This window comes from Phalacrocorax carbo, chromosome 2, assembly GCF_963921805.1.
Source record: "Phalacrocorax carbo chromosome 2, bPhaCar2.1, whole genome shotgun sequence".
Lineage (NCBI taxonomy): Eukaryota > Metazoa > Chordata > Aves > Suliformes > Phalacrocoracidae > Phalacrocorax > Phalacrocorax carbo.
The window spans coordinates 149,675,648-149,703,533 of record NC_087514.1 but is presented as its reverse complement, the minus strand read 5'-3'; the positions used below and the strand labels follow the sequence as shown (position 1 = coordinate 149,703,533).

The window sequence follows — 27,886 nt, the reverse complement described above, 5'->3', positions numbered from 1 at the left end:
GCAGTGTTCAGACATAAATTAAAGTGATCGTTATAGACAAAGGATTTGTTAAAAAATAATCAAGCTGCTGGTCCAGTCCAGAGGCCTGTTGCTGCCTGGCTCAGAGGGTGCCACTCGGAGTCCTCCCATAGCTAACCGCTGCAGCTAGCCCCTCAGCGCATGGACGGCGGAGCAGGAAGCTTTCCTTTCTGCTGGTGTTCAGCTTATGCCCTGCAGCATGTGCTTTGACTCTAGTAGCATTTATACATAGATTTGACCACTAATAACAAATGTAGTTGTATGTTGTAGCTGTTAATACAGAGCCTCTGTTTCTAATCAGTGCATGGTATTATAGTGCATGCTATGTGTGTTGTCCCCCCACCCCTTTTATTTACAGTGTACAGCCTCAGGTTTGTTTGCAACTCCACACTGTTTTGATTTAAGAAAAAAATAATCTCCAAACATTTCTAGTTGCTGATAGCCCGACTCCTCCCCCACCACCGCCTCCTGATGAGATGCCGATGTTTGATGACTCTCCTCCTCCTCCACCTCCACCCCCTGTGGATTATGAGGATGAGGAGGCTGCAGTTGTGCAGTACAGCGATCCCTACGCAGATGGAGATCCTGCTTGGGCACCTAAAAATTATATAGAGAAAGGTAAGAGAAGCGCTGCAACTCTGTGTTGTTGCAGTATCAGAGGATTAATGGTATCCGAAGGGAACAAAGGATTTAGCTTGGGTCTGATGAAAACAATCATTGTCCCTGCTGAATCAGAACTCAAACCTTTCTTTTATTAGTTTGTCTGTGGCAACACCTAATGTGATTAAATATCATTCTTTGGAAGGATTATAAAACACCTTCAAGCATTCTAGAATGGATAAAAAAATCCTTTCTGAGAAGCAGATCTAAGTCGGATGGCTTTCGTCTTTGCTGAGCTGCTGGACTGTGTCTGTAGCTACCTCAGGATTGCTGGGCAATCTAGAAATAGTGTGGCAAGAAGGCCAGAAAGCCCAAGCTCTATTTATCCCATCAAACTCAATAGATAGAATGGATCATTAGGTGTTCAACTTCAAAATGTAGTGAGGCTACCTTGGAGACTTACCAGTGACTGTAGATCAGCAGGCTATAAACTGTGCTTAGGTATGAACTCATATAGTAAATGCCTCTTCCCATGAATAATTGAGGTGCTGATTTCTGGCCTGTAGAGTTGTCCGTGTTCTGATGATGACGACCATTTTGTCAACAGCAATGTTGCAAGTTTTCTCATTATCTGGCTGGTACTGTAGCACATAGGAAATGGGGTAGGGTACCTGTGACGCCTGTCTTGGCAGAACTGCTGTGTTCCATCTTCACTCCTAACTGGACTGTGTGCAGGACATGCCCACAGGATGAGAATAACTGATACAGCGCATCATTAGTCGCTAGGCATTAAGACATCAGATTTCTGAGAATACATATATGTAAAATAGTAGGTTCTTGGAATTCATAAAACTGATCAGTTGCATAAATCCTTGTTAACTGTTTTGAAGGATAAAGCTGTGATGTCCAAAGTTTGTGTATTCATAGCGGTGGTTTTTAATTCCAACATTATTGGTGGCAACATTTACTTTCCTTAGGGAAATCTCTGCACACAATGAGTTGGATGTTGGTAAGATTAATGTATTCACCGAGCAGGTGTTGAAAAATAGCTGATGTTGCTGTAAATTCGCTTCTACTTTTTTCCTATGGTGACTTTTATGCCTGCATTCATTGCAGCTCCTTGAAAAGTAATGCTGAAACTTATTACATAGAAGCTCTGTAGCAAAGACCATCCATTTCGGTACAGTCAGTGGCTTAAGCAGCTGTGTTCCAAGAGCATTCCTGAAGTACATGCTCTATGGCTGCAGGGGCCACAGTGCAGGATTTTTTTTTTTCCTGTTGTTGGGCCATTTCTACAATTATTTTTTTTTTTCTTTGGTAAGGCTTTCTCTAATCAAGAGATCCCTATACAGGGATCCATACCAGAAGTGACTGCCATGCTCGTGGAGCCAGTTATTTCGTAGTTCAGCTTTGAAGTGTCCATGTGGTCCGCTTTACTGTGTTGTGGTCAACCGTACCTCTCTGTCAATAGTTTAACTGAGCGTTCAGTGTAGTCACCACCCACTTCTTACGGTAGCTAATGTTGCAAGAAGAGTGACATTTCATTTTCTGGTCTTAATGTTCAACAGGGAAAGCATGTGAATTCATTTATGGAAAAACCCAGGATAGCAAACCCGCCTTTTAAAAAATAATTGTATTTCAAAAAATGTTTAATACTGGTGCTATTAATAAAATGCTAAACGTGTCCCTGTTCAATCCACAGTTGTTGCTATATATGACTATACAAAGGACAAAGATGATGAGCTGTCGTTTATGGAGGGTGCAATCATTTACGTGATCAAGAAGAATGATGATGGCTGGTATGAAGGAGTTTGCAATCGAGTAACTGGCTTGTTTCCTGGGAATTATGTTGAATCAATCATGCACTATGCCGATTAAAATCCTTTGCTTTTCAAAGCTGGGTCTTGTATTCAGTCATGCCATGGTTATTTACAAGGGGTAATTAAAAGCTAACAGAATTGTCTTAATATACTTTCAAGAAAAATGTGCCCGTTTCTTCTGTTTTAATGGTATGATTGAATGTCCACCTCTCTAAGTCTCTGGAGACGGTATGTCTTACCTGATGGCAATTTGTAAAACAAGCAGCTGTCTATAACTGGTTATACTTATTTACTTATGCATTGTTAATTTTATGACCAGCCTAAATATTCTGGGGAAGTAGGGTATAATATTTAATGAACCATGATCAGATTGTGCCATTACATTTTTCAGTACAGCATGGTAACTAACACTACGTTAGACTAACATATTAAAATCTGGTTGAGAAGTTTAATGTTAGTGCTGGTCATATTACTTTTTGTTTAGACTCTTTGCTCATTCTTGAACTCTATTTGTTTAAAGCATGCATACAAACTTATGTATTGAAATATACTTTTTTAAAAATCCAAGATGCTTCCAATTGTTGTAATCTTTACCTGGAGTATTCTCATTGAAGTCTATTACAATGAGTTGTTTGGGTCTAAGGTGTCCATGTGAATCAAAAAATGGGTGGTCTTATGTATGTGTAATTTGTACCCAATTTTTTTTAATGAGTAAATTTACATTATGACTTTTTCCATTCATAAATATATAAGTGAACCAAAGGTCTTGTCCATTACTTTGTTGGTTGGCTTGGCAAAGAAGTTTGGAATGCTAACTTAGCAAAATCATGGCTGTGTTATCACAGGCAATGTACTAAAAAAGCAAATGTTTGTAACATGACTTTATCACTCACAGAGGGCAAATAAATTAGGTATGAAACCTGAATTACACCCTTATACATACTCTTAAAAGTTCTTTTCTTCCAAAATTAGTTTTAGCAAGGATTCTTGACTGAATCTAGTTATCTAGGTGTAGTAAGTTGGACGCTATCTGCTTCTGACATTTCTCAGTGGAAACTCGCTGGCTTGGTGAGCTGAGCAGAGACGGCAGGCTCTCCTGAAGATACAACAAAGGGGGAACAAACATGAGGGGAACGTAGCCATTGTGTTAAGGGACGGAGGGCAGAGAGGGGTAGAGATGAGGTACTTCCCTGTTCTACACATTCTGTGGCTTAAATAACCTCAAAAGGAATGTGGTACTACTGGATAATTACTGTAAGAGGAATGTGTCTGGGACTTCAAAGTGGACCTTGGGGGAGGGTATTGAATATACTCGGTAATGAGTGATGGAAGGTGATGGAGTTGAAGCTTTGGCTGTTGAATCATTCATGTTTAGTGTGACTTAGGAATACTGAGCATTTCGGGTTTTTAACTGTAGCAATCTCAAATTCTGCATCATGTTAACTGCTAGCAAGTAGCAACCGCTAGCATACATGAACTTCATTATGAATTGGAAAATGTCTCATTGATGTACATAACCAATGAAAGTCTACATACAGTCTTTTATAGTAAATCAATTTCCCTATATACAATTCCAGGTACTTCTGTAGTTTAAGTCAGGAACGCATTCAAACCACCTCCCTTCACAGTTCACCAGATTGTGACACGCGTGCTCTGTTTATTAGTGTGAACAAGTGAAATGTGGGACAACTTCAGTTCTCATACACTGATTGATGTTTATTCTCATTGTGGCCTTTGAGCATCAACATGTAAACATCTCTCCCACCCCCCACAATTAATAGCCCCCACTAAAACAATTGTACAGCACAGTTTGATTTGCTCTGAATTGTACGGCTTCCCATGATAAAACACTTTAAATCTTCATTAAAAAAAAAAAGGTATAACTTCCCCCCCAAAAAAAGTTTTTTAAAAAAATAATTTTTGGTAGCCTGTGTTGGAAGCAAGTAACTTGAAGTAAATTTAGGCACAGTCTGGTAAGTAGCTGCCAGAATGAGTAGAAGGAGTTCTCTCACTTGTCTCGCATCAGTACCATTTCCGTCAGCTGAATGAGGGCTTCTCTTTCAGGGGATGGCCGTAGTTTACTGATCTCTCGTGTAGCTTCATGGCAGTAGCGCTGGGCGAGGTAGGTTGTTTGCTGCACACCATCACTCTTATGTGAGAAGACAGTTAAAGGTAATGGATAACTGGTCAGCCTCCCTCCTGCCTTTTGCCTCTCCCAGTTACGAGGGGATGTTTTAAGGTCAGTAAGGACCCTGAATGCTTAATTATATTCTGAAGGGAAAGGAAGAGGATTCATTCTGTATTCACAGAATCCTACGTCTCTTGCCCAAAATGTCAAACTACTAAAACTCATTCATGCTAAAGTTAAGTATACTTACAAAACAGCGCTGCTATTAATAGCATACTATTCAGTAGGATTAGAAAGTATTGGTTTAACCCCTTCCCACCTGCCCTCAATGAGATGCACTGCACTGCAGTTACTCAACTGACTGGTAATTCCATGCTGCTTACACCAGCTGTTGGATACAGCTACTCTTCAGCTGAAGGAACTGAGTTCACACATGAGCTTTTCACTTTCATGATGGGGATTTTTATGCTGTTAAAGGCAGGGAAAAAGGCTTTTCGGTACCTAGCATTTCTGCTAAAACACTGCACCAGCTGAAGAGTACTGACTTGGTATTGTACATAGCATGCTACTTGATGTGCCTTTGAAAATGCAGCCCTGCTACTTTACTTCTGAGGCAATTAATTTCAGACTGACTTCAGCAAGGACAGTACTTCAGGAAGGAAATATTTGGTACCAGTCCTACCTGCAACACATATTTCCGAGCACGTTCGACGTCTCCTGGCTTACTGAATCGTCTCATTATCATAGCATTCATTTCTGGAAACTAAGCACAAAGGAGGAAGGTTTTGTACTGCATATGAGCTGTTTTCCGTGTAGCTGCCTGCCATGCTAAGGTCAAAAAGAAACCAAAGGATAGACTTCTTCCCCTGCCACTGTTGTTACTGCAGCTATATCTATAGGTTAACACCTGCCATCTGCATAGGACTGCAATATAGCGAAGTCCAAGCATTTAAAACTTAAACTGACTGGCTCTGTTGGCTGTAGCAAAAGTTAGCACCTGCCATTTCATCGTGTTGAGCTGATGATCCAGTGTGGTAATTCCTGATGTGGCTACTTCCAGGTGTATAATCTGGTTGAGGTAGTGTTATATCACAACTGACGGTTAGTGTTGGCACACCTAGAAGAAGCACCGCTTCCCTGCACGTACAACAGAGAACCCAGGAGCTTTGTTATATCTGTGTTGCCCAGTTCAACCTGTAAAACCCTTTGTGGAACCTTTGACTGTTAGATCCACTTATGCTTTCCATTGCTCTGGTACTTTACATACACAGGCTCTGCCTGGGGAAAGCGCAGGACAAATTTTTATAAGAAAAATGACAAGCATAATTGATTTTGTTCTCAGTCATGTAGAATTTGTAGTTAGCACTGCACACTCACATCCCTACAGATGAGGTAGCTAACTGAAGTCAGTTGTCTGAGAAAGTCACCGCATCACTTACTTACCTAACCATGCAGGCACTTTCTTCAGACAGTACAGAAACAGAAAAATCTGGCACTGAACGAACTAAGGCCACAACTCAAGGCAGCTACTCTGCAGAACAACTGTTTTTAATGGGAAGAGGTGTTTGTTCACGTTGTCTGAAAGGTTTATAGGCAAACAAAGATTATTTTGTTGCCGTACACTTGTAAACAATGATCTGCTTTCCTTACACACCCTTGATCCTGAAACTGTAGTTCTACAAACTTGTTAAGGAACAAGCATGTAGCATCCCTCGTTGTTGTGACATTTCCCTATTGCTCAGAGGTAGTCTTCCTGGAAGATACATTTGGAAGTTTAACGGTGACTCATACTTGGCTTTCTCAGGATCCTAGCTTTCTTCCCATGTAATGACAATTTAATTGCCATGTTCACATACTCCATTTTCATATTATTCATATTTACAATGATAAAGGATGCACATGCTTTCACTTTTTATATTTAAGCACTAAAGGATCTAATGCACTAAATCTGCAGATATAACGGGCAGTATATAAGCATTTGACAGGAACACTTCTAATAAAAATGAACCCTCATGCTTCAGCTGTACTAGTTTAAGAGTGGCTTTAGCCTTAGTGTATCCTAGTGTATTTCCTTAAAAAATACATATTGGGGTTTTTTTACTGAGTGAACTAACTGTAAATACTGAATAAATAGGTCTCACATCAAGCTAAACATTCCTTAATATTCTAATGCACAACGATGTATTTCAGAGGGAGGGGAGAGGACAAGAAGAAAAGGTGGCTGTCACTGAAGAGCCGGAGCATGTTAAGAACTAAAGTATGTTTGTCAAGAAGACAACATGAGGATTACCAGATATATTAAAGGGTATGCAGGATAGCAGTAATATTAATTTCAAGAGAAGAGACAGCTTATAACTAACAATTACATTTTGGACTATCTTCAAGTCCTGGCTCAGGAGTTTTTCTTCTCAGATACAAATAGATGAAACATCTTTCAGTAGCAGCACAGGTAAATGCTGAAGCTCCAAGTTTTTTTTAGCACTTATGTTTATGTATCACTTCAGACTTAAATGCTGTTCTTCCTGTTCCTTGAAAACAGCAGGAAATTTTCTGCAAAGAAGCCTTCTGGTTAATGCAGAAAACTTTGCAAGCTGGTGAAGTTATCTTTCAATGCAAAAACGTACACTTCCCATCTATTAAAGATATAAACGAGGAAAAACGTTTGAAAGTGACCTACAAAGGACAAGTAAGATTTTAAAATAGAACTGACAGCTTTTCTTTTCTTGTGTTTCCATATTATGAACTCATCTATCTTATAAAGCTAATTAAATGATAGATGAAGTTCGAAGTCAGAGACAGCCAACCCAAACAAATGAATAATAGTTTTAATTTAAAAAAAGGAATATTCAGCACCCACAAGACAATCGGTGTCACCATTCTTTGCCAAAATCAGAGTATTTGAAACATGTCCTTGTTTCTACAGGTAGCTTTAACACACAAACCAACCAACCATTTCACAGTTGCACCCTCTTTCTGTACCTAAGTCTCTCACTGTTATTTAGACAACTCCAGTTACTGATTAACAAGATCCTGCCAATTATCAACAAATTCAGAAACAATGACTGAAGAACAAGTTTGTGAATCTCCCAGAACCTGTTGGGAGGAACTGAGAACATGGAGGAGGTTGTTCTCAGCGTGCATCCATCTGCATTCTTGAGTGGCTGATGCTCTTTGCTTTCCTGTCTCTTCTGAGATACATGTCCTTGTAAATGCCCAAAGGATGAGGAAACACACACATACATATGTTCCCTCTCCGCCCACCCAGGCTCTTTAAGAAAGAGGGGGAAGTAAATGAAAGTTGTATATGGTTTGAAATCATTTGAAACTTTCCCATGTCAAGCTCTGAGCAAGTCCAATGAGAGATTACAGCCTAGCGTTCTACTGGAACTAGTTGTGCCAGTTGTTTTTGTATCATGCTGTGAAGTTTGGTAGGAAGGACTAGTTTCTAAGTCCCCAATCTTCTTTCCTCAGGTGAACCAAAAGCTTGAGCAAGGTGCATTAATCCAGTTTCTTCCCCTTTCATGGATTAGCACCAATTTTAATGTTTCTTTTGGTGCTGCTAGCACTTCTGTTTTCCTTGTATGCCTCAAAATCATTTTTAAGCTACTACAAATCTTGATCAATTTTAAGCATGATACTCCTTTTTCTCTTATACAAAATGTCTATTACATTTACCTCTGGAAGGGAAAGCTTCCCACATTTGTAACTGTGTAAGACTTGAGGACAAAGAGATGAAGAGATCAAATCCAACACATAGAGGTGCCCACCTAAAAGCTAGGCAGAGATTGAAGTTCTTGGCCCCAGGATGGATACAAAGCCCAGAACTTGGCAAAAAGCCTACATAAATAGTCAAGCCTGGGGAGAAGATGATGTCTCGGGAAAGAACATAAGCAAGAATCTACTTAGGAATAACCTGCAGAAAACATGCAAAAACGCTCTGATACCTGCCCCTTTGCGAAGGTTCAGCACTTGAACTGGGGCAGCAAAAGACTAGTCCTGCTTTTGATACCAGGGCCTAATGGTAAAAGGGCTTGTGTAGGAAGGTGTTTCTCAGTCTGGAAGAACATGCATGTGCACACTAAATCCAGCTGGTTTTGAATGCGCTGGTTTTTCACGAGTCTCACAAGTTATGCTGTAGACTTGATGTGTTCAAGCTGTGAAGGGCAGTGGACACTTTTTGTTTTGTTTGCTGGCTTACCTGTCGACAAGCAAACAAGACAGGGCCTGTGGCTAATCCGAGCTTGAGATCGGCTGCTGCTGGTTTCCCCAGACGGTCAGCACACGATGTAAAATCCAGCACATCATCTATTAGCTGGAAAGAGATAAGCATACAGTTTATTCTAAAACTTTGGGTTTTTTAAATGAGAACTAAATACATAATAAACTTTGTTAAGAAAAGGATTGTTAGAAATCCTTGTTAGAAAGGATTGACAGCCCAAGTTGATTTCTAAGGCAGTTTGGAAAAGTTTAAATTTTAGATTCCATTTAGTTCAACAAATGCACTACCTGAAAAGCTATGCCAACATTTTTTCCATACTGGTATGCAATCTCATGAACTTTGGGATCAGGGCAGCCTAGAATTGAAACCTGAAAATAAAGAAAACCCAAGTAAATAGAAAGCTTTAGTTAACATCCACTTTTAGTCTCTGACCATAGGTGTGACATTGCAAGCACAGACAGTAGGGATCTGGGAAAGGAAAAACAGCTGACCTGGTAGCACATTCTTGCTTATCTCTGTTCATGGATACACACAAATAGCCAAGCTTATTAGAAGACACAGCTGAACAGCAGTGCAGTATTAAAAATATATTCAAGTCTGGAAAGAGATTAGCTTTATTAAATATTTATCGGACTTAGAAATAATAATGCAAGGATGAAGAGAGAGGAAATGTGGTTGCACTGCACATGCAGGCTAGCAGCCATATACAGTGCAGTGACAGGAATTAAATTTATTACATACATAAATCAGCCAGGGGATAATTGGAGGTCAGACAACAGATAAAGGGACATTACATGTCTCATAAAAGATCCACAAAACTGGATGTGTTGCACCCAAATTAGGAAGGACAATTGAGATAAGGAAGACTATTTTTAAGAGTGATGTTAACTATAACTGAATTGCTCAGGAAGATGAACTGATTAGCTTGCAGACAAAGGTATCAAGGGATAATTAGTTGCAAAGAGAAGACAGTGAATGAAGAAAGTGCACCAAGCTAGACAAAATTATCACTGAGATTAAAAAAAATAATAATTTTAATTGAGTACAGATAAAGGAATTGACTACTTGAGAGACAGAAGTTTGCTGAATCAACTCTACAAAGCTAAAACATAGGACACAGACTAAGATCTGAGAATTAATATCTTGCCTCAAACTAACGGCACTTATGCTTTTGCATTTATATATTGATTATAGACTTTGCAAAATGAGGTTGGTTATGTTTAAATACTCAGATTTATTTCAGCCTTCAATAAAGCAATTAGGAACGGGGCAAAAATCCATCCTGGTTTACTGCAGACATTCCAAATCTGCTGTGACTAATGAAAGGAGTGAAGATATGTTTTACTTGATGTATGACTAAAAATACATGCTAGGAAAACCACATGACATAAAAATGTGTGTGTGTATGTGCGTGTGTATATGTATATAAATTCTTTAAGACTATGTAAGATAGGATCATTAAAAAAAAACAACAAACAAACCCCAAACCCAAAAAACAACCCCAAACTAAAAGAGAATCTAGTAGTAGCTTTGAAGATGAACGTGAAGATGGAAATAAGAAACAACATTATATCCTAATAAATGTGATGCAACTCGCACAAGATTAGAGACTATTTCATGTATCAGTGCATTTCGTAACTGAGCATCAGAACACTTCCCATTCATAACCTGCATCCGTGGATAACAGTTAAAACCCAGAGGAATCTGGATGCCTGAGGCATTAACAGCATCTCACATTTCCCAACTGTCTTTAAAAGAGGAGGGTAGCATAGCAGGTAAATAATGCTATTTATGTCTAATCGTACAAAATTCTGAATGCTGTTAAAACAGAGCAAGCTGCAAATAGGAGATATTTAAATAGATATTGTTAGGGACTATCAACCCAGAACATTTTGCCCTTTTATCCTCCTTTTGATGCTTTTCTCTTAAATAGCAGTATTTGCCCCAAAGAGCTAACGTTTTCTACTGCAAACTTCTGGTTGCTTCTGTAATATAAATCAAATATCAGCAAGGCAGGGGGAAACTATCTACCCTGTTTCAATGAAATCTTTACCCACTACCACATTTCACATTATGAACTACAATATGGGATTCAGTAGAACAGTGACAAAATCCGGGTTGATGGCAAAGGGCCAGAGTGGGCACAGGTTGAGAGATGGGGGCAGGAAGTGCTGTGTAAAGAGAAGAGCTTTCTCAATTGATCTGAAAGGTCAGACTATTCCTGTAGGTGGGTGGTTTTCTGGGGACGCAGACATTACCTATATAAAGAATCACAGCAGTATATGTACAATTAAAAAACAGAAGCATGAGATACAGAATGTAACACAAGCAAAATTCATCAATGCAAAATTAATTCTTGCACCTTTGAAGAGACCACCTTCATAGTTCCTATTCAGGTTATGAACGTTTCTGAAGACAAAAAAAACACCCCAAAAAAGCCAGGAAATTGATAGGCGTATCGCGCCTCAAGTGGGCAAATCTCTGACCATGGCCACCTCATAAACCTGCAACATGACTGGGCCTTGTCTCCCAGGCGTTCCTTCAGGAGCCAATTTCTCAAACTGCTTTTGTGGATTATTGCCCCCACCCGGACACTCACTGGGATGCAGGCAGGCTGCCTTGTCGCAGTCAGCCTGTCACTCGGAGAGGGATGAAGTTTACCTGAAGCCATACTGGGATAACAGCATGCATTTAAAAACACAAATCAGGATAACAATGTCAATATATTGACATATGCTTAGATGATAAAGCTCACCCTTTGAAAACATCCTATAGCTCCCCTGATATGACTCGTTGATTACAAATTTAATCTTGCATGAATTCAGACTTGTCCTCCACTAAATCCTGATGAAAAGTCCTTCCTAATAACAAGTGGAACAAATTCTTTAGAAAAGTTCCTGAATTCAATAAAGCAAGTAAATCTGTTTAGCATTTTTTTCAAACACACTTTTTTAAAATACAAAAAATGTTTCTATTCTTTTACGTTACATGAGAGACTGTAAACAATCTTGCCTCTTTACTGAATTTCACATCCATGAAATATTCTATCATCAGATGTGGGCAGATAAATCCTGCTCTGTTATTTATCATGTGAGAATACAGCAGCTGGAGTTGAAAGCACTCGCACATCTATTCCAGTGCCCTGTAGGTCAGCGAGGAAAACCTGCTGCTGGGCCGGGATACACTTGTATAAACAGTACAAGAGATGTTTGCTCTCACATTCCTGGATTTGTGGACACCACGGAAATGAAGAGGCTCTAAATTCCTCCCCTTTTCTAGCCTTTCTCCTCCACACACATCTCCTGAAGCAGTCAGGATCCTGCCTTCTCATTCATGGCTCATCCACCGCTGTTTTTCCAGTGGAATCACAGAACAGTTTAGGTTGGAAAGGAACTCTGAAAGTTACTTGGTCCAGTCACCTGCTCAAAGCAGAGCTTACTTCAGTTATATCAGGTTGCTCAGGGCTGTGTCGAGCTGAGCTCGGAGCCTCTCCAAGGATGAAGATCCCACACCCTGTCTGGGCAACCTGTTCCAGTGTTCGAGCAACCTCACTGAGAAATTTCTCCTAATAGCTAGTTGAATTTTTCCATGGTACAACTTGCCCTTTCACTGCACATCTCTCCATCCTCTTTAGACCGTCCCCATTACATAGCTGAAGGCAGCAAGAGGATTCTCCCTCAGCCTTCTCTACTCCAGAAGAAAACCAGCTTTTGGCATATCATGTGCTCCAGCCCCCAGCCATCATGGTGGCCTTTCACTGAACTTGCCCCACAATGTGAATGTCTGCCTTGCTGGAGGGAGCCCAGCCTTGAGCTCTTACGTGCTGAATAGAGGAAAACAGTCCCTTCCCTTGATGTGCTGGCTATGCTGGTAGCGAGGCAGCCCAGTATGTGTTTATCCTTCACGGCTGCAGGGCATGCTGCTGACTTTTCCTCCAGGCTCTTCAAATCCTTTTGGGTAACTATTCGTGGAAGGGGGTTATGAAGGCCTCCCTGGGAGAGGAAGATACCTACCTAGCAGGAGCCCCCTGCCACAGCAGACAACTATCTTGTCCTGAGTCTTCACATTCATGTACTTGACCTTTTCTCAATTAATTTTTTAATATGTTAACCAAGTACTTGTTTATGAAGAATTGTACTTTTACAGAAGTGAAGATTATCTGCCTGATTATCTGTGATATATTTATGCTAATCTTCATAGCAAATATGATGAAGAAACAGTAGCTCTTTTGGGGGTATTTCATTTTAAACTATAAATAAGGCAATTTACTGGCTGACCATAATATGTGATGCTACTGATGTTATTACCCTGCATCTGTCATTGGACTTCATTGTAGTCCGCATGCCTGGCTGGACTGGGGGGATCAGTTTTGCTGGTGGTGGTCAGAGGTCTTCTTTTCCTAGACAGTTCCACACCCTGGTAGGTTTTTTTTGAGCCCTGCGCACACACCAAACTATGAACTAGTTAAAGCAGGAGCTCACAGGTAGATCCAGAGCTGCAGATATTCCTTTTCTTGAGTCCTTAAGGCAGACCTTCCATACACAGCCTTGCCTTACTTGTGGAGGCGGCATGCTTTCTTCTAATACAGAAATCAAGAATCTCTATTGCAACTTTACACTTATCTCAAAACAAGCATGATTTAATCCCTCTTCTGAAAGTATGCTATGCAAAATATAAACAGCTTAATGAGTGTTAGGAATTCACATTACAGCAGGATAAAAAAAAGACAGGAAGAGAACCTGCTCAGCTTATTTTGCCATCTCCAGCTTGCTTGATGACTCATAGAAATTCCAGTTCAGCTTTATTGTTTCTGAATTCTTGAACCAAAGTCACCTCTCATGTTTCTCTGAAAAATGCCTTTCAGTAACTAAGGCTTCAGTTGACCCTCTGGGCCATATGCCACCATTTCCTTTTGCAATGTATTACTCTGCACCTTCGGTAACCATTCCCCCACGCAGAACTACTGCAGACATAAACTGGAGTTTGGAATGGCTCTAACATCTTGAACAGACTGCTCTGTCCAGAAAAAAAATTATTTTGCTAACTTAAAGAACTTTTGATTTAAATGCAGTTATGCTTTGGTGATGCAGAAGGTATCTAGTACAGTGACTAGACCAGTACTGACAGACTGTTTATTATCTCATTTAGATGTTTTTCCAGGAATACCCTACTCTTCCATCTCTAAGGCGTGACGCTGTAGAATTCTAAGATGCCACCTGAACTTATCTGACATCTCCTTTCCAGTTAATACATTTATCTTATTTATGTACAGAAACAAACCATTGTTTTTTCCCTATCATTAACAGGAACGGAACTGTTTCTAATGACACACAAGCCTGGTTGTAACAGATGCTCTGAAAACCAATAATCTCTCTCCTTAGCTTTGTCCCTGAAAACAAGATGTGAATTGCCCAACTGAATTTCTTTTCCAGCTAGAACTGATGATCCTGCTTATCATTTTTGCTACAGAAAACAGAACTCCCTCCTGATTCCATCCTTTTCCTTAGTAGCCAAAATGACCTAACAAAAAAACCCCCCAACATTCACACACCACCACCACCACCCCCACAAAAAAAATACCAAATCCCAAACAAAAAAATGCCTGTTTCACCGCTGTCAGTAGAGTTCTCCTAATCCATGCAGAAAGAAACTGAGGGAGACATGTATACACAAGTCATTGCTACTGTGTGCAGTAAATATAGTTTTGCCATAAAGGCAGACCCCTCTCTTGTTTTTCCTTTATAACACAAATTTTACTGCATATAAAATTCCAGCAATTCGGCAATGGAACAACTCAGAACAACCACTACAAGAAAAGCAGCTGAACACCCCCTTCACCAGCATCACAGCCACAATCTGAGGGAAGTACTTCAATCCTTAACTCTTGCAAGTTATGAAAAGATTCAAAACAGCACTTTTGCAAGCAGAATCCACCCAATGGGAAGGCGATTTCTTCTTCTATCTGTGAAGGTTCTTTCAGGAAGACTGTCAAAGTGAATATAAAAACTTACATGTTTTCATTTGGGTAGCAGAATAACGTGATACTCCTTACTAGTCCAATTGCCCACTAATATAAATGAAGACTTGCAAAGGGAAATTCTTGCCAGGGTCATATTGTCATTAATATGAGCAATCCAAAAGACTTCATTTCTTTCCTCCAACTAGAATGAAAGGTATTTGCCCTCCTCACAAAATCTGTCTCTCATTCTAGGTGATCCTTTTCATTTAAGCAATTTTCAACTGTTGTCTATTGCACGAGCGTACCAGTTCTCTGAGAACAGAGGAGGATGAATAACACTAGCACAGATTTTTAGTCTAATTCTCTTAGAACTCCTTTTGCTATAGCATACACCAGCTATTCCACCTTTAATAAAAAAAACAAACAAACCAAAATTTATAACTCTCTTTTGGGGTGAGATTATTGCCCACCTTCCCAATTTTCTGCACTAAAACTAAACATGTTCTTTGATTAAGAACATCGTCTTGAATCAGATCTTTTTGTAATGAAGTAACAGAACTGAATGACAGATAGGGTTGGATATAGCAATTGATAATTAAAAACCCCCAAACAAAGCAGTAAGTACATGCTTCTGTTCTTTTACAGTGTAACGTAGAGTACACACAATTAGTTGTTTCCTCCCGCTGTTATCATTTAAGGTCCCACTCTGCACCAATGAGTGGGACCAGATGTTAAAGACGACTTAAAATCAAATTACAGGCTCTAGAATTATCAACTGAGATTGAAAGCAGGGTCTCAAAGTTGCAGAATTTAATAAATTAAAGGCTGCCACTGTGAACCTTATTTTGATTCAAGTGAGGATAACAATAGATCTGTGTATGAAAAAACAGAAAAGAAAGCGCGAAAACCAATAATGGAGGCTACACAGCTGAACTGTGATAAAATGCACAATCTCAAACCCATTAACATTCTGGCAGAATACCATTTAGAGTTTGCTTTGGAGGGTTCTCTAGAGAAAAGAACAGTAACTAGGAGTTTAGCTGTGAAGCTTACAGTATGGTATGTTAACTTTAGAAGAGACAGACGTACATACTGCTTTACAACTGTTTGCTATAAGACTCGCAGTTTTCTTGAAAGTCTTCTCGAGGTAGTGAGCAAATCTCTCATTCTCATTTTCCTTGGAACCCAACTGGAGGAATTCCCCTAAAAAGTTGCACAAATAGGAGTTTTTATTTGTGGGTATACTGCTTAGGCAAGCAAATCTGAAGATAAAAATAGAAAAAGACCTTACCGCGCACCAGATCTTCAATCACCTGAGTTAGAACAGAGATGATAGTAGTGTTTCCAATTCGTGCTAAAGCTACGGAAGCAGCTGAGAGGATGAAGTCACCAGCTAGAACAGCCTAAGAATATTAAAAAAAAAATAAATCTTTTAAGTCTTTTCCTGTAAGTGTTACAGACAATACAATTTCCTTTATTTGGCAGGTCTACTCACATTACATAATTTTCCTACATAAATCACACATATCTCATTGTAACAGAGAGAAAACAGAAGATAACCAAATATCAAAATTGGAACCATTTTTGAATCTGTATCTTATAGTGCTCTCTGTATCTTTCTATATAAGCACTGTCCTCCCTGTATGCAATATCTGAACACGTTTGCCTGTGAAGTTCTTTTGAATGTTACTTTTCTGTTTGACCATTCTGTTGTGACTGTTATGCCATGTCAGCTCTGAATTGCCGTGATAAGTTCTGATGCATCAGCAGCATACTTCTTTCCTTGCATATTCTGATTTAAGACCTTCCTTTTAATGCTTTATGAAGGAACACCTCTCAAAAAAACATTAAAAAAATGTTCATGCTGACTGAAAACCTTTTTGTGTTTACTACTGAATGAGGGTAACCTATAGTGTTCTGGATGAAGTACAAGTTCAAAGTATTCCAACAGCACAGCAGAGAATGGCATAGGGAATGTAAAATCAGTACGAATCACACTACAATCATACATTATCTAATGCTTCCAACAGTTCAGAAAAGGAACACACATTTGTTTTACCCACAGTCTGCACACACCTCTTCATGCTTTTTCTGGCATACCCCAAGACTGTGCCTAAGGACAGTAATGTGACAAAAACACTAGGTATTTGTGCTCTGCTGAAACTTGAAGGCAAGTCTTGCACATAAAAGCAAACTCACCTTCCTCTCTCCCCAGATTTGATTGACTGTCATTTTTCCTCTGCGAGAATTTGCATCGTCAATAACATCATCATGAACTAGGCTAGCTGTGTGGATCATCTCAGCAATTATGGCCACAGAGCGCTGGCTTGCTTGCACCTCCCTAAAATGAAAAACAAGAACTGTCAAATAATTCAATCAATTATATGTGCTGCAATACACTAGAAGAAATCTCAACTAAAATCAAACAAAAAAGTGTTTCTCTGAAAACAGCTGTTGCAGCTTTTCCATGGTCTGAACCCCATCTTTCAAACCTGGAATTAGGAAGACAGAAAAAGTAAGGTCACATTAGTACAGTAAGTGCAATGGGACATTTCCATCCCTATTAGGCCTTGCTGCATTAACAGTACTGCAAAACTCCTGAGTTACTGACTCTAATCCCTCTAAATCCAGACTGCAATAAATAGCACAGCATGATTGTTCCAAGGAGACAGAAATCTGGAAAACAGCTGAGCAAAAATTAGAGGTAGTTTCGTAAGAGTTTTAAGTTTTCCTTATTTCTGTGTTGCTCAACCTGTAAAAGGCAGCATCACAAACTCTCCAAAGCTGGCTAATTCTACTAACCAGCAAGCTGGAGATCAGCAGGCATAGAAACCTGCATTCTACATTTGAAAGACATAACTGGTGGATCTTATCCGTTATCTAATTACCTTAAGACCTCAGAGGGTCTTCAAAAGCCTGAGGAATTAACTGGACTTATACTGCAACCATTTTAGGATTGTAAATGCTAACTACCCAACACTTGCTGAAATTCAGCCTTTGGGAAGATCTAACACTGAGGATTCAATCCTCAGTAGTTCACACCTACTTTATTTCTTAAATTATGTGAAAAAAAGGGTAATGGAAGAGCATAGAAACAATTATCTAGGGATCAAGGTTGGAAAAATGAACATAAAAGAGCCACTCAAAGGATTGTCTACCCTAGTAGTATCCAACTGCCACTGCCGTGTTCTAGTATCTCTTTTTCTCTTCTTCTACCTGTTTTGATCATGGGTTGCTTGCAGGATCCAGAAATGGCAATCCCAGTCAGCCATGCCTTAAAGCTGTAATAAGCCCACATGGATGCAAAAAAAACCAACCCACAACAAAAAACCAACAAACAAACCAAACCAAAGGAAAAAACCCACACCAATAACCAAAAAACCCCAAAAGAAAAAATCACTTCTGATATACAGATACCTTACTTCTGGTATACAGATAACAGAGCAAATCACACTATTTTCCAGCAGAACAAAACAAGAACTGAGAGAAACAGAAGCTAATCGTTCCAGATCAGCTGAAGGGAATTTACAATCTTCTTGCATTGACTATGTCTATTAAAATCCAGTGATTAATCACAAACTGAAAGAACATCTTGCAGTCTGCTGACGTAACATTGCATTCTGACACCTACCTCTATGCAGAGCTCTGCACTGCTGTCAGTGGGAGTTCTACATCCTGAACAATAGCAGGATGTACGGCTCATAGGCTGTGAAAACGTGGCTTTTAAACAACAGAAAATAAGAGCTGGAAACCTTCACGGTTGTTTGAAGGTAAGTTTTATTGTGGACTACTAATTTAGTCAAATGCTAGTTCAGTGTAAGTAGTTTTCCAAAATAAACTATTGTTACTAAGTAGGAGAACTTACCTTCAAAAAACTGTAAAGGTCTCCAGCCTCTTTCATGCACTGGTCTCCTTTTGGGGACTCCCTTTTTCATTAACTATGTCAGCAGACTGGACTTCCTGCTGGGAGGTAGCAGTAAATGGCAACACTCACCAACACACCAAAATCTTTCAGTAGTATGAAGACAGCACAAGGACAGACATTTCAAAAGCGGGTTTTGAAAAGTTCTGCATTACAGTGCATTTCATCTCTGACAATGACTAAAAATGGCATAGGAATGCTCATGGTTCATGTGTCTGCTTCCCAGAATGTTATATCAAACATGGTAATTTAACCTGAAGGGTTTTTTTCAAACTACTATTTCTGCAAGGTCTCAGGACAGGTTCTTCCCACCGCTGGCAAAAAAATTTGCAATAGTTTCCTACAAACATCTTGTGAGAGTAATTCTGAAGCAGAGCATGCCTATTTTAGGGAAAACACACAAGAAACAGGATCCTTCTCACTCCCTGCTATTTTTCATTCTGCTTCTCCTGCAAAACAAAAGCAAAAAGTAGCAGTAACTTAAGTCAATAGATAACTGGGTCCCCACAAGTCCAGTAAGTGGAAAGATGCCATTTTTGTCATTCTCAAAGTAAAGGCACCCCAGGATTACATATATTTACACTATTTTTAAATACAACTATAAGTTTATATTTTTACACATGCATTATATTAATTTTTAAGTCCTTAATCATGTTCTAATCTTCAGTAGGACCCCCTGCTTGATTCTGTGAGAAGCTTTTATGGACCTACAGTACCCTGAGGTCTGAGAGTCACAGAACTTGTTATACTCTGAACAAGACCAAGGCTGATCTTGCAGGTTAAAAAACCCAACCAAACACACCTGTCTCTCCAAATATCCCTCTTAAAAAAAAAAAAAAAAAAAAAAAGAAGTGGGGGCAGAACTTAACATCACAAAGCAATATTTACAGTCTGCAACAAAGAGCTTTGCAATGTGTTTGCCAGTAAAGTAAATATTGCCAATTTAAAGACAGGAAACATGCAAAAACACTTGGAGAATTCCCGTGTTAGAACCACACACCTCAAAGTACACTTTTGCTGTTAAGACCCCATGGCTGAGGGAAATGAACATTTCAGCACAAAAGGCACTGCAAACTAGGGGAAGCATAGAGAAGGGATGTGTTAACACAGGAGCAAATTACAGAACAGCTGAAAGATAGTGTACAGTACAGGTATCTGACAACCATGGTTTGGAGGAATGAAAGAAAAGACCACCAAGGTTGCTGGCAAGGCCTTATATCTTTAGGAAATATTATTCTATTGAGTTTAGCCAGGTCATTATATTTAAGTGTTTCTTACACTATTTTGATGGATTTATTTCCCTTTTGCCCCCCTAAATCCTTTGTGCTCACTACTTTCCCTACTAAGATGTCTCTGCACTTCTCTGGCCTTCTCTTATTTGTCTGTCTCTCTCATTTTGACTGCAGAAATAGAAATAAAAACTCCTATTTGCAAACACCTCGGGAGAATACACACTAAACAGAAACATTAGGTCCAGTCAGGCTAAGTGATAATTCTGTGAAATTCTGCACACAGGTATGTGAAGAAATGCCAGAGAATGTGTGATATTGAGGGTTTGCATGACTTCAGCTTAAACTCTTTACAATTCTCACTCTCACACAAAAGTTGCTATTGTTAAGCAAAAAGCCACTGCCCAAGGGACCTAAGGACTCAGGTTGGACTTCTGCTGGAGAGCAGCTCAGTGGAAAGGGACCTGGGAGTCCTGGTGGACAGAAAGCTCAACATGAGCGAACAGTGTGCTGCTGCAGTCAAGGCGGCCAACAGGATGCTGGGTTGCATCAAAAAGGGCATCGCCAGCAGAGAGAAAGAAGTCATCATCCCGCTCTACTCAGCGCTTGTCAGGCCACACCTGGAGTACTGTGTACAGTTCTGGTCCCCGCTATACAAAAAGGATGTGGACAGGCTGGAAGGGGTCCAGAGAAGGGCCGCCAAGATGATCAGAGGACTGGGACGCCTGCCATATGAGGATAGGCTGGGAGAACTGGGTTTGTTCAGCCTTGAGAAAAGGAGGCTCAGAGGGGATCTCATCACCGTGTACCAGTACTTAAGGGGCAGCTACAAAGAAGATGGAGACTCCCTTTTTGGAAGGAGTCACATGGAGAGGACAAGGGGGGATGGACACAAGTTGCTCTTGGGGAGATTCCGACTGGACACAAGAGGAAAATTTTTCACAGTGAGGAGAGTCAACCATTGGAATAATCTCCTCAGGGAAGTGGTTGACTCGGCCACGTTGGATATCTTCAAGAGTCGTCTGGACAGGGTGCTGGGCCATCTTGTCTAGACTGTGCTCCTCCCAGAAAGGTTGGACTAGATGATCCCTGAGGTCCCTTCCAACCTGGGATTCTGTGATTCTGACACTTGGATCTTCAAGGCAAAAAAACCCGCAACATACCAGCACAGAACAACTGGAATGCTTCAGACACTTATCTTTTTGATAGTAGTTCAGATTCTTTATACAACTGTCATTCTCCTTGTTATGACTACAATGAAGTGACCTCACTCCAGAAAGACAGTTAACCTGCTGAGGGCAGTCTAAATACCTAGCCTTCCTCAAATCTAAACATAAACGATGTTGTCACCTAACCTGTAAGCAGAGCTACCTGGGTGTTCCCCTCCATTCACTTGAGAAGTCTCAGCTATTCTGGTAGGGCTCTGTGCTGTGAAGACAGAGAGGTCTGTGTGGACTCCCTCATAAGATGAGGACCTATAACCTTACAAAGTTGTGTCCTGTTATTTTAACTGCCAAACAAGGAAGAATATTACTTCCTTTTCTACTAGTATTGCACCACAGACACACAAAAAAAATCAAAACAAAAGAACGGGCAAAAGCTTGCTGAGTCCCGCAAGTTACATGACCATTGAGAATGGCAACAAGATGAAGGAGAAACTCAACATCAGTAACACAAACCCCAGAGGCAGAATTAAAAAAAAAAATGCTAGGGATGAACAGCACAGGATATTGGCTCACCCCACAGGTCTACAGACGTTCTGGCCAGTTTCTCTGATTACCTGTGTGAGAACCAAAGCTTCAAACAAGTCTGGGAGAAGAATCAATATTAACTGAGGAAAAGAACGATAAAATGCTTTAAGGGAAATGACAAGTTGGAAGGAAAACATCTTAAAGAAAATACTGGAAGAAGCAGAATGGAAAGCAAGTTTTTTTTTCCCCCTCGGGTCTATAGCAGAGTAGCCGAGTTACAAATATGCAGTGTTTCCTTTCCTATGTATACAATTTTCTTCACAAACAGTAAAAAGTTGGAAGAACAATTTGTCACCTGGAAGCAACGCTGCTTTAAGAAGCAACAATAATGAAACCAGTGTCAGTGTGAACTGGAAGTATATGTATATACAAAGCAGGTGTAACACAGCCTGCTTCAAGAAGCTTAAAAGCAAAAGAAAAGAAAATGCCCACAATACTTCACCAACTCACAGTAAGCAGGTATCCAAAATATAAAAGTATATTCTTTTAGCATGGCCTACCCAACCCTCAAAACATGGTGGTCACCATGCATGAACCAAAAAAGACTTGTATAAACATATGTGAATTTTAATTACAATCATAGGCTAAGAGAAAAGTGTCACAAGGCAAAGAACAGGAAGGAAAATACCATGGGACTTCATTCTCTTCCTTTGCTGAAACAATTCTGTTCTCTCTACTCAGGATTTCATTCTAAAAACAACATGACAGAGATAGTGAATCAGTCTGTCCTTATAAAAGGAACATTCAGATTATTGAGGAGGCTTTTAAACATCAAACAGTTTGGAAGTGCTGACAAAAAGTGCAACAGATGTACAAAAGCTGCCAAATGACACAGAGGCTTATGCTGAGGATTGGCAAGCATTTGCTTTGCAGTAGCCACGGGCATATGTGGCACTTGGACTCTGAGATCACACTTTCTCACTGGTATAGGGCAGGTCTCAAAACTGGTCCTGATGGTTTCAAGACAGCATAACACATGGACAAGAATATGTCCATGAGCATATACATATGTCAAAAAGCAGCAAATATGCTTTGAGCTTATAAAGGCAAATTCAGTTCTTTCTACATCTACTTATCTTTGATTCACTGCTCACCTCCTACACTATATGACATCAATTCCAGCCTTACTATTGCATGTGCACTATGTAATTTTGTTCATAAGCTTCTCATGCTACACACTACAATGAGATAAAACTACTTTTTCCATTATTCTGTCTAGAAGGATGCTCCAAAAACTCACTGCACCACTTGTTAGAAGTCTTCTCCTAAGTTTCCACCCTCTTAGCAACATTCGTCATTTGTCTTAAACAGCTTTTTCACCCCTGTTCCTGACAAACTTGTAGACTACAAGTCCTTCATTCTCCCTGATTTATCTTTGCAGTCCATCCCAGAACCTAGCTGGACTTATCTTTTTTTGAACACAGGATCAGATATGCTGATGATTTCACAAAGCACTATACAAGCGCTACAAGGTTTTTCATAGAGAAGGTGGCTGCAAATCACATTGGGGTTACACCCTAATAGGAAACTCATAAGCATTCAAGCTCAAGCAGAAATTTTACATTTATTGTGCTTCCTTTCCTACCACCACAGATGGCCAGTCATCAAGAATGATTTCGTCATCAAAAAGTACCATCATCATACTCCTGTTTCTCACGTCAAGGTCACTCATGAAAATATTAAGCCAGTCAGCACTGTGACAAAGGACATCCCTGACGAGTTTCACAACCAATATTGTTCCCTTTGCTACCTCTAAGACAATGACAGGGAGCAGTACTGAATGGAGAACAGAATCAGGCTGGAGTGAAGTTCATTAATTCTGGACAATGTTTTCCTAAAGCAAGAGGAATTTGGCACACACAGGACAGGACACTGCCAACTAGGTTTTGCTTTCTCCTTCAAATTATATTCACATAGGAGGGGGTATACTGGGAGAGGTGCCATATCAAGGAGCAAAATATATGCCATGCTCTGAGGTAGAAACCAAGTCCAACAAGGCATTTATCTACAACTAAGGGAAAAAAATTATGCAAGAGTCGAGAGAAATCCCTTAAGACTGATAAATTAGTCTAGAAACACTTCTGGGAAGGGACCAAAGATTTCATATTTGAAATTCTATACAAGGGAAGACTGGAAGCATAGCTGGAAGGCACAGAACACTCCAGCCAACATCCTTCCTCAGAATGCAAACATAACAACTGACAAGAATGTGTGGAGAGAAGCGCTTGCCATCAGCCAGAGCAAGGAGTGACAGAGAGTACAGGGAGAGCATGAGGTTCTGCTCAGTTAAAACTGCTTTCAAAAGGCAAGTAACTTGAAGAACATGAGGATTACGTGAGCTCTAAGCTTAGAATCTTACATTAAAGTGTAGAAACTTGCTCTTTAGGGGGTGACAGACAGACGGAAATCTATGTTTTGAATGTCTCACAGCTTTGAATACAATCATACCACCTGCTCAATGGCTTTTCTGCATAATTACAAAAAAAAAGCTATGAAAGTCTCTTCTTGCAGCAAAGTTCTTACCTGTGACAAGAGTTTAATAGCTACAGGAGTGGTTACAAATGAAACATATTTTTAATCAACTTCATATAGTTTCAAGGATTATTACAGGTTCTAATAAAGCATTTATGTAAGAAGCTAAAATTGACTAAAAGCCTGACAAATGTCGCAATTTGGCAACATTATTTATCCATCACCAGTTACAGCTGCACTGTAGTCCACAAATTTACACAGGGAAGCATGTAATAAACCCAGTAGTTCCTTTTGCACTGCTAACTACAAAAATACAGCTTCATGACAGAACTTGAATTCAGGTTTTACTGAGGAGCTTTTTATTTTTATGAAGTTTCTAGGCATATTTTTCAGGAACACAAGAATGATAAATTTCAAGTACAATATATGTCCATATATCTAAAAGCGACCAACTCACCTGGAATTATTATGGTGAATGTTGCAAGCCCTTGCCATTAGCACCACAATCATTGGTCGAAAGGCCTTTCCTTTTCCATCAAAGTAATAATCACACATTTCCTTAAGTTCTGCTGTAGATACAAGTAATTCCTATAAAAAGAACATATTAGCATACAAGTCACAAAGCCAATCTGTTTAGTGTAAGCAAAACAGTATGCCTGTATAAGGTTATTGCCTGTATTCATTCCACCCAAAGTAAGCTGAAGCTGTTTTTAAAATTACTATGAGTAATCTGAAACTAAATGATACATTCCAGCAGTACAAATCAGGAGGAAAAAAAATTGCATTCTGGTTCTATATATATTTTTTTTTTCTGGATCTCTCTTTGCCTTCAGTTTAACAATGAACAGCTCTTTGTAAAGAATATCCTTTCAAAAACTATCCTCCAAAGCAATGGTTGCTTTTGAAATCAGATCATCGCAACATCACAGAACAGTCACCAAAATCCCTTACCTTTTTAATATCTTCATAGAGGTTCTTCAAGTCTTTTCTACCAAGCTGAAAAGGGTCTTGGTATTTTTCATCACTAACTGTCTTACTGCAGCTGCACAAGTGGGATGTACTTGTACGATGAAACCTGGTGACAGTGTTTTTCAAGAGAGTAACATTGTCAGAAGCAACCTTTTCCTGATTACACAAACAGAAACATTTCAAAGAATTTCCTCCTCCTCCTCTCCCTGGACACAAAATTTAACTAAACGGCTAAAACATAAACAGAAGGCATCAAAACACACTTTCTATAGAACTACTAAGGTGCAAGGACAGCACAGCTACATGTTAATGATCATAGACTTTTAGGAGCTGGCAAAGTGCAGCATTTGGCAAACAATAACACCCCTGCCCCCGCCCTTAAAAGACTACAGGAGTCTTCTGAGACACGCAAAACTACATTGCTCTCAGTGTAATCCTTTTGAATACAGGATTAATAGTATAGCATACATTTGGAAATGAAGGCTTTATCTTCCAGTAATAGAATTATTCTGTTACTTTCTTCCCTCTCCTGTATACTCCTGGAAAAATATTCCTGACTTGGATTTGAAAATTCTCTGTTGCGCCCCTAGCTACATTATAAATTATAACTTAAATCAATACTTCCAGGTAGCATGATGATGCTATGAAAATTCATCAGTAAAGGGTGAAAGCTCCAGCCAGATGCATTAAGATGCATTAGGCTTAGGCCTGATTTTTCTATGTTCCCTGGAGTTGAAGTTTAAGCTTCTTACTATGCTTCCTTTTTCAAAGTGAACCATATGGGTTTTCTTGGGTCATTCTTGCTTTGCCTATTGCTCTCCAGGATGGAGGACTTAGATTCAGACTCAGCACCATAGCAGCAGCCTACACAGAATTATCCAAATTTGTACTAGAGTGAACAACCTTATTTTCAAAGTTTACAGCTCACAGGTGTAACTACCCAGTTCACCCAATAACTATGTCTTTACTCATTACACAACAATATGAATCTCCAACTTACCGCCAAAATACATTACATATTTTTGGAAATGACAAAGTTAATCTTCTTTGGGTAAAGTGACACATCTGCACAAAGAAGAAACAGGATTAATGTAATAGAACTTTAAACTGACAGAAAACATGATTACAAAAAACAAGTGTCTGTTCATCAGCATGGCTCTACATCTCCATTTTAATCACGCAGCAGCAAAGGTAGTCTCATAATCTCCTTCCATATCAGGTGAGACATAGCTGCCAATATGTACATTAACTGACTTTTCTGCTCAGGAGTGTTGGACTTTCTCCCCACACAGGACCAGCCCAGAAGGCGTATCAGTTAATTACTCAGAACTGCTCTAATGAACCCTTGCTTTTGCACTCGTGGAGAGTGCAACTTTCAAACGTTCCCTGTCTTGCAGACAAATCTGGACTGCACCAGTCAAGGCACAGAGAAAAGGAAAAGAGCTGTTTCTGTAAACTCTACACTAACAGAAGAAGAACATGTCCTCGTTTTCCCCTGAAGCAAGGAAATGCACCTTTTGCTCTGCTCCTGGCATCGCTGCCAAGGTCTACCCAGCCCTGCCCTGGAGTGCATGCTGACTCAGGAGCCTAGGCGGGCTGACCCAGCCTGAAATCACCGTAATCCACATGTTCACCAAACCGCCTCTCCAAAAGCCTGAACAGAAACATTCAAGGAGACCTAGAACTGGAGAAAAGTTCCCTGAACTTGCTCCTCATGCCTCAGTGTCTCCTTGTAAGCGACTTGAAGTCTCTCTCTCCTTGGATGCAGGGAAAGAAATAAGAGCAACACACAGGCTCCAGGGCACCCTTCCATCTTCCTAGTGTACAGGATGAAAAGAGGCCAGGCAAAGAGGCAAGGGAAGGAGAGAAAGAAGAGGAACCCTAACTTATCATAGATTTGCAACTCTCTGATGCCTGACTTCCGTGCCCAGCCTTATGGCGAAGGCTTTCATAGTTTTGCTCTCTCATACCTCTCACCGTTTTCTGCTGTTAAAATATAGTTGATCTCTTCCTATTCTTCCTTCGGTGAGGGCACAGACAGACCCCCTCTTTTACAGGGCTGCTTAACACCATAAGCCTGGCTCATGCATGATGCCGGACACATCGCAGCCAGAACGCTTCGCTGCAGGTCAGAGCAGCAGCTTGGCCTTTTGAGGAAGGTGTGAAGGAATGCATTGGGAGAACTGCCCCCCGTTACAACTCTTAACGCTACCTTACACACGGACACGTCGAAGATCTCGCACTAACGCGAAAATCGCTTCCCCTGCTCCCACCTAGAGCAGAGTCTTCCCACCACAGTAACCAGCCCTGCCCTGACAACCCTTAAGCCAGTTGTTTAACCTTGCACCCAGAGCGCTCCAGGCGCCCGCGAGCCCCCACCGCGGGCGGGGCGCAGCTGCCGCCCGCCGCACACCGGGACCGCGTCCGGGCCTTCCTTCCCGCTCCCCGGGCGGGCGGGCAGGGGTGGGCCGAGAAGGGCCGAAGGAGCGGCGGCCCCGAAGCGGGGCGGCCGTGACTGCCCGACCTCCCCCCCCCCGGGCACCCATTCATTCCCGGTGACCTCCATTCGCCCGCCGCCGCACCTCACTCACCGCCGCGCTGGGGGCCGGGGGCGGCGGGGCGCGGGAGCCGGGCCCCGGCGGGCTGAGGCGCGGCAGGAAGCCGAGCGGCGGCGCCCGGCGGGAGGAGGCGCCGCACCGCCACCACCAGCGCAAGGCCATGGTGTCCCCCAGCCCCGCCGCGCCCGCACCGCCTTCCGGCACCGCCGCGACCCGGACGCGGAAGCCCCACCGCCCAGCC

At 40.7% G+C, this 27,886-nt stretch overlaps 2 protein-coding genes across 16 annotated transcripts in view; one reads left to right on the top strand and one right to left on the bottom strand.

The window, feature by feature from the left end:
- Positions 1–3,200, top strand: part of ABI1 (abl interactor 1) — an 84,071-nt gene extending 80,871 nt beyond the window's left edge. For all 11 annotated transcript variants that reach the window (XM_064444841.1, XM_064444845.1, XM_064444840.1 and 8 more), the window contains 2 exons: positions 451–636; positions 2,321–3,200. In XM_064444841.1, coding sequence (XP_064300911.1) covers positions 451–636; positions 2,321–2,496 — 362 coding nt within the window. In that variant the 3' untranslated portion in view covers positions 2,497–3,200. The remainder of the gene's footprint in view (positions 1–450; positions 637–2,320) is intronic.
- Positions 3,201–4,075: 875 nt separating this feature from the next.
- Positions 4,076–27,882, bottom strand: PDSS1 (decaprenyl diphosphate synthase subunit 1). Of its 5 annotated transcripts, none has more exons than XM_064444849.1 (11): positions 27,670–27,882; positions 26,088–26,152; positions 25,070–25,193; positions 24,576–24,706; positions 16,944–17,085; positions 16,036–16,147; positions 15,838–15,947; positions 9,073–9,153; positions 8,765–8,878; positions 5,249–5,329; positions 4,076–4,587 (listed from the first exon to the last, which is right to left on the bottom strand). In XM_064444849.1, the coding sequence occupies exons 1-11, from the start codon at positions 27,805–27,807 to the stop codon at positions 4,447–4,449; spliced, it is 1,239 nt and encodes a 412-aa protein (XP_064300919.1). In that variant the 5' UTR covers positions 27,808–27,882; the 3' UTR covers positions 4,076–4,446. The 5 variants fall into 5 exon arrangements, with proteins under 5 accessions (XP_064300919.1, XP_064300916.1, XP_064300920.1 ...); XM_064444846.1 differs by having other exon boundaries at positions 27,679–27,875; XM_064444847.1 differs by lacking the exon at positions 4,076–4,587 and adding an exon at positions 4,594–4,709 and having other exon boundaries at positions 27,670–27,877.
- Between the last annotated feature and the right edge of the window lie 4 nt (positions 27,883–27,886).

What these genes read in the sequence shown, in the direction of transcription:
- PDSS1 (XM_064444849.1), bottom strand. Translation starts at nt 27,807, where the DNA reads ATGGCCTTGCGCTGGTGGTGGCGGTGCGGCGCCTCCTCCCGCCGGGCG. An exon ending in CCAGCGCGGCGGTGAGTGAG is followed by an intron (nt 26,153 to 27,669) that starts GTGCGGCGGCGG and finishes TTCTTTGTGCAG; the next exon opens with ATGTGTCACTTTACCCAAAG. An exon ending in ATTCACCATAATAATTCCAG is followed by an intron (nt 17,086 to 24,575) that starts GTGAGTTGGTCG and finishes TTTTCATTTTAG; the next exon opens with GGAGGTGCAAGCAAGCCAGC.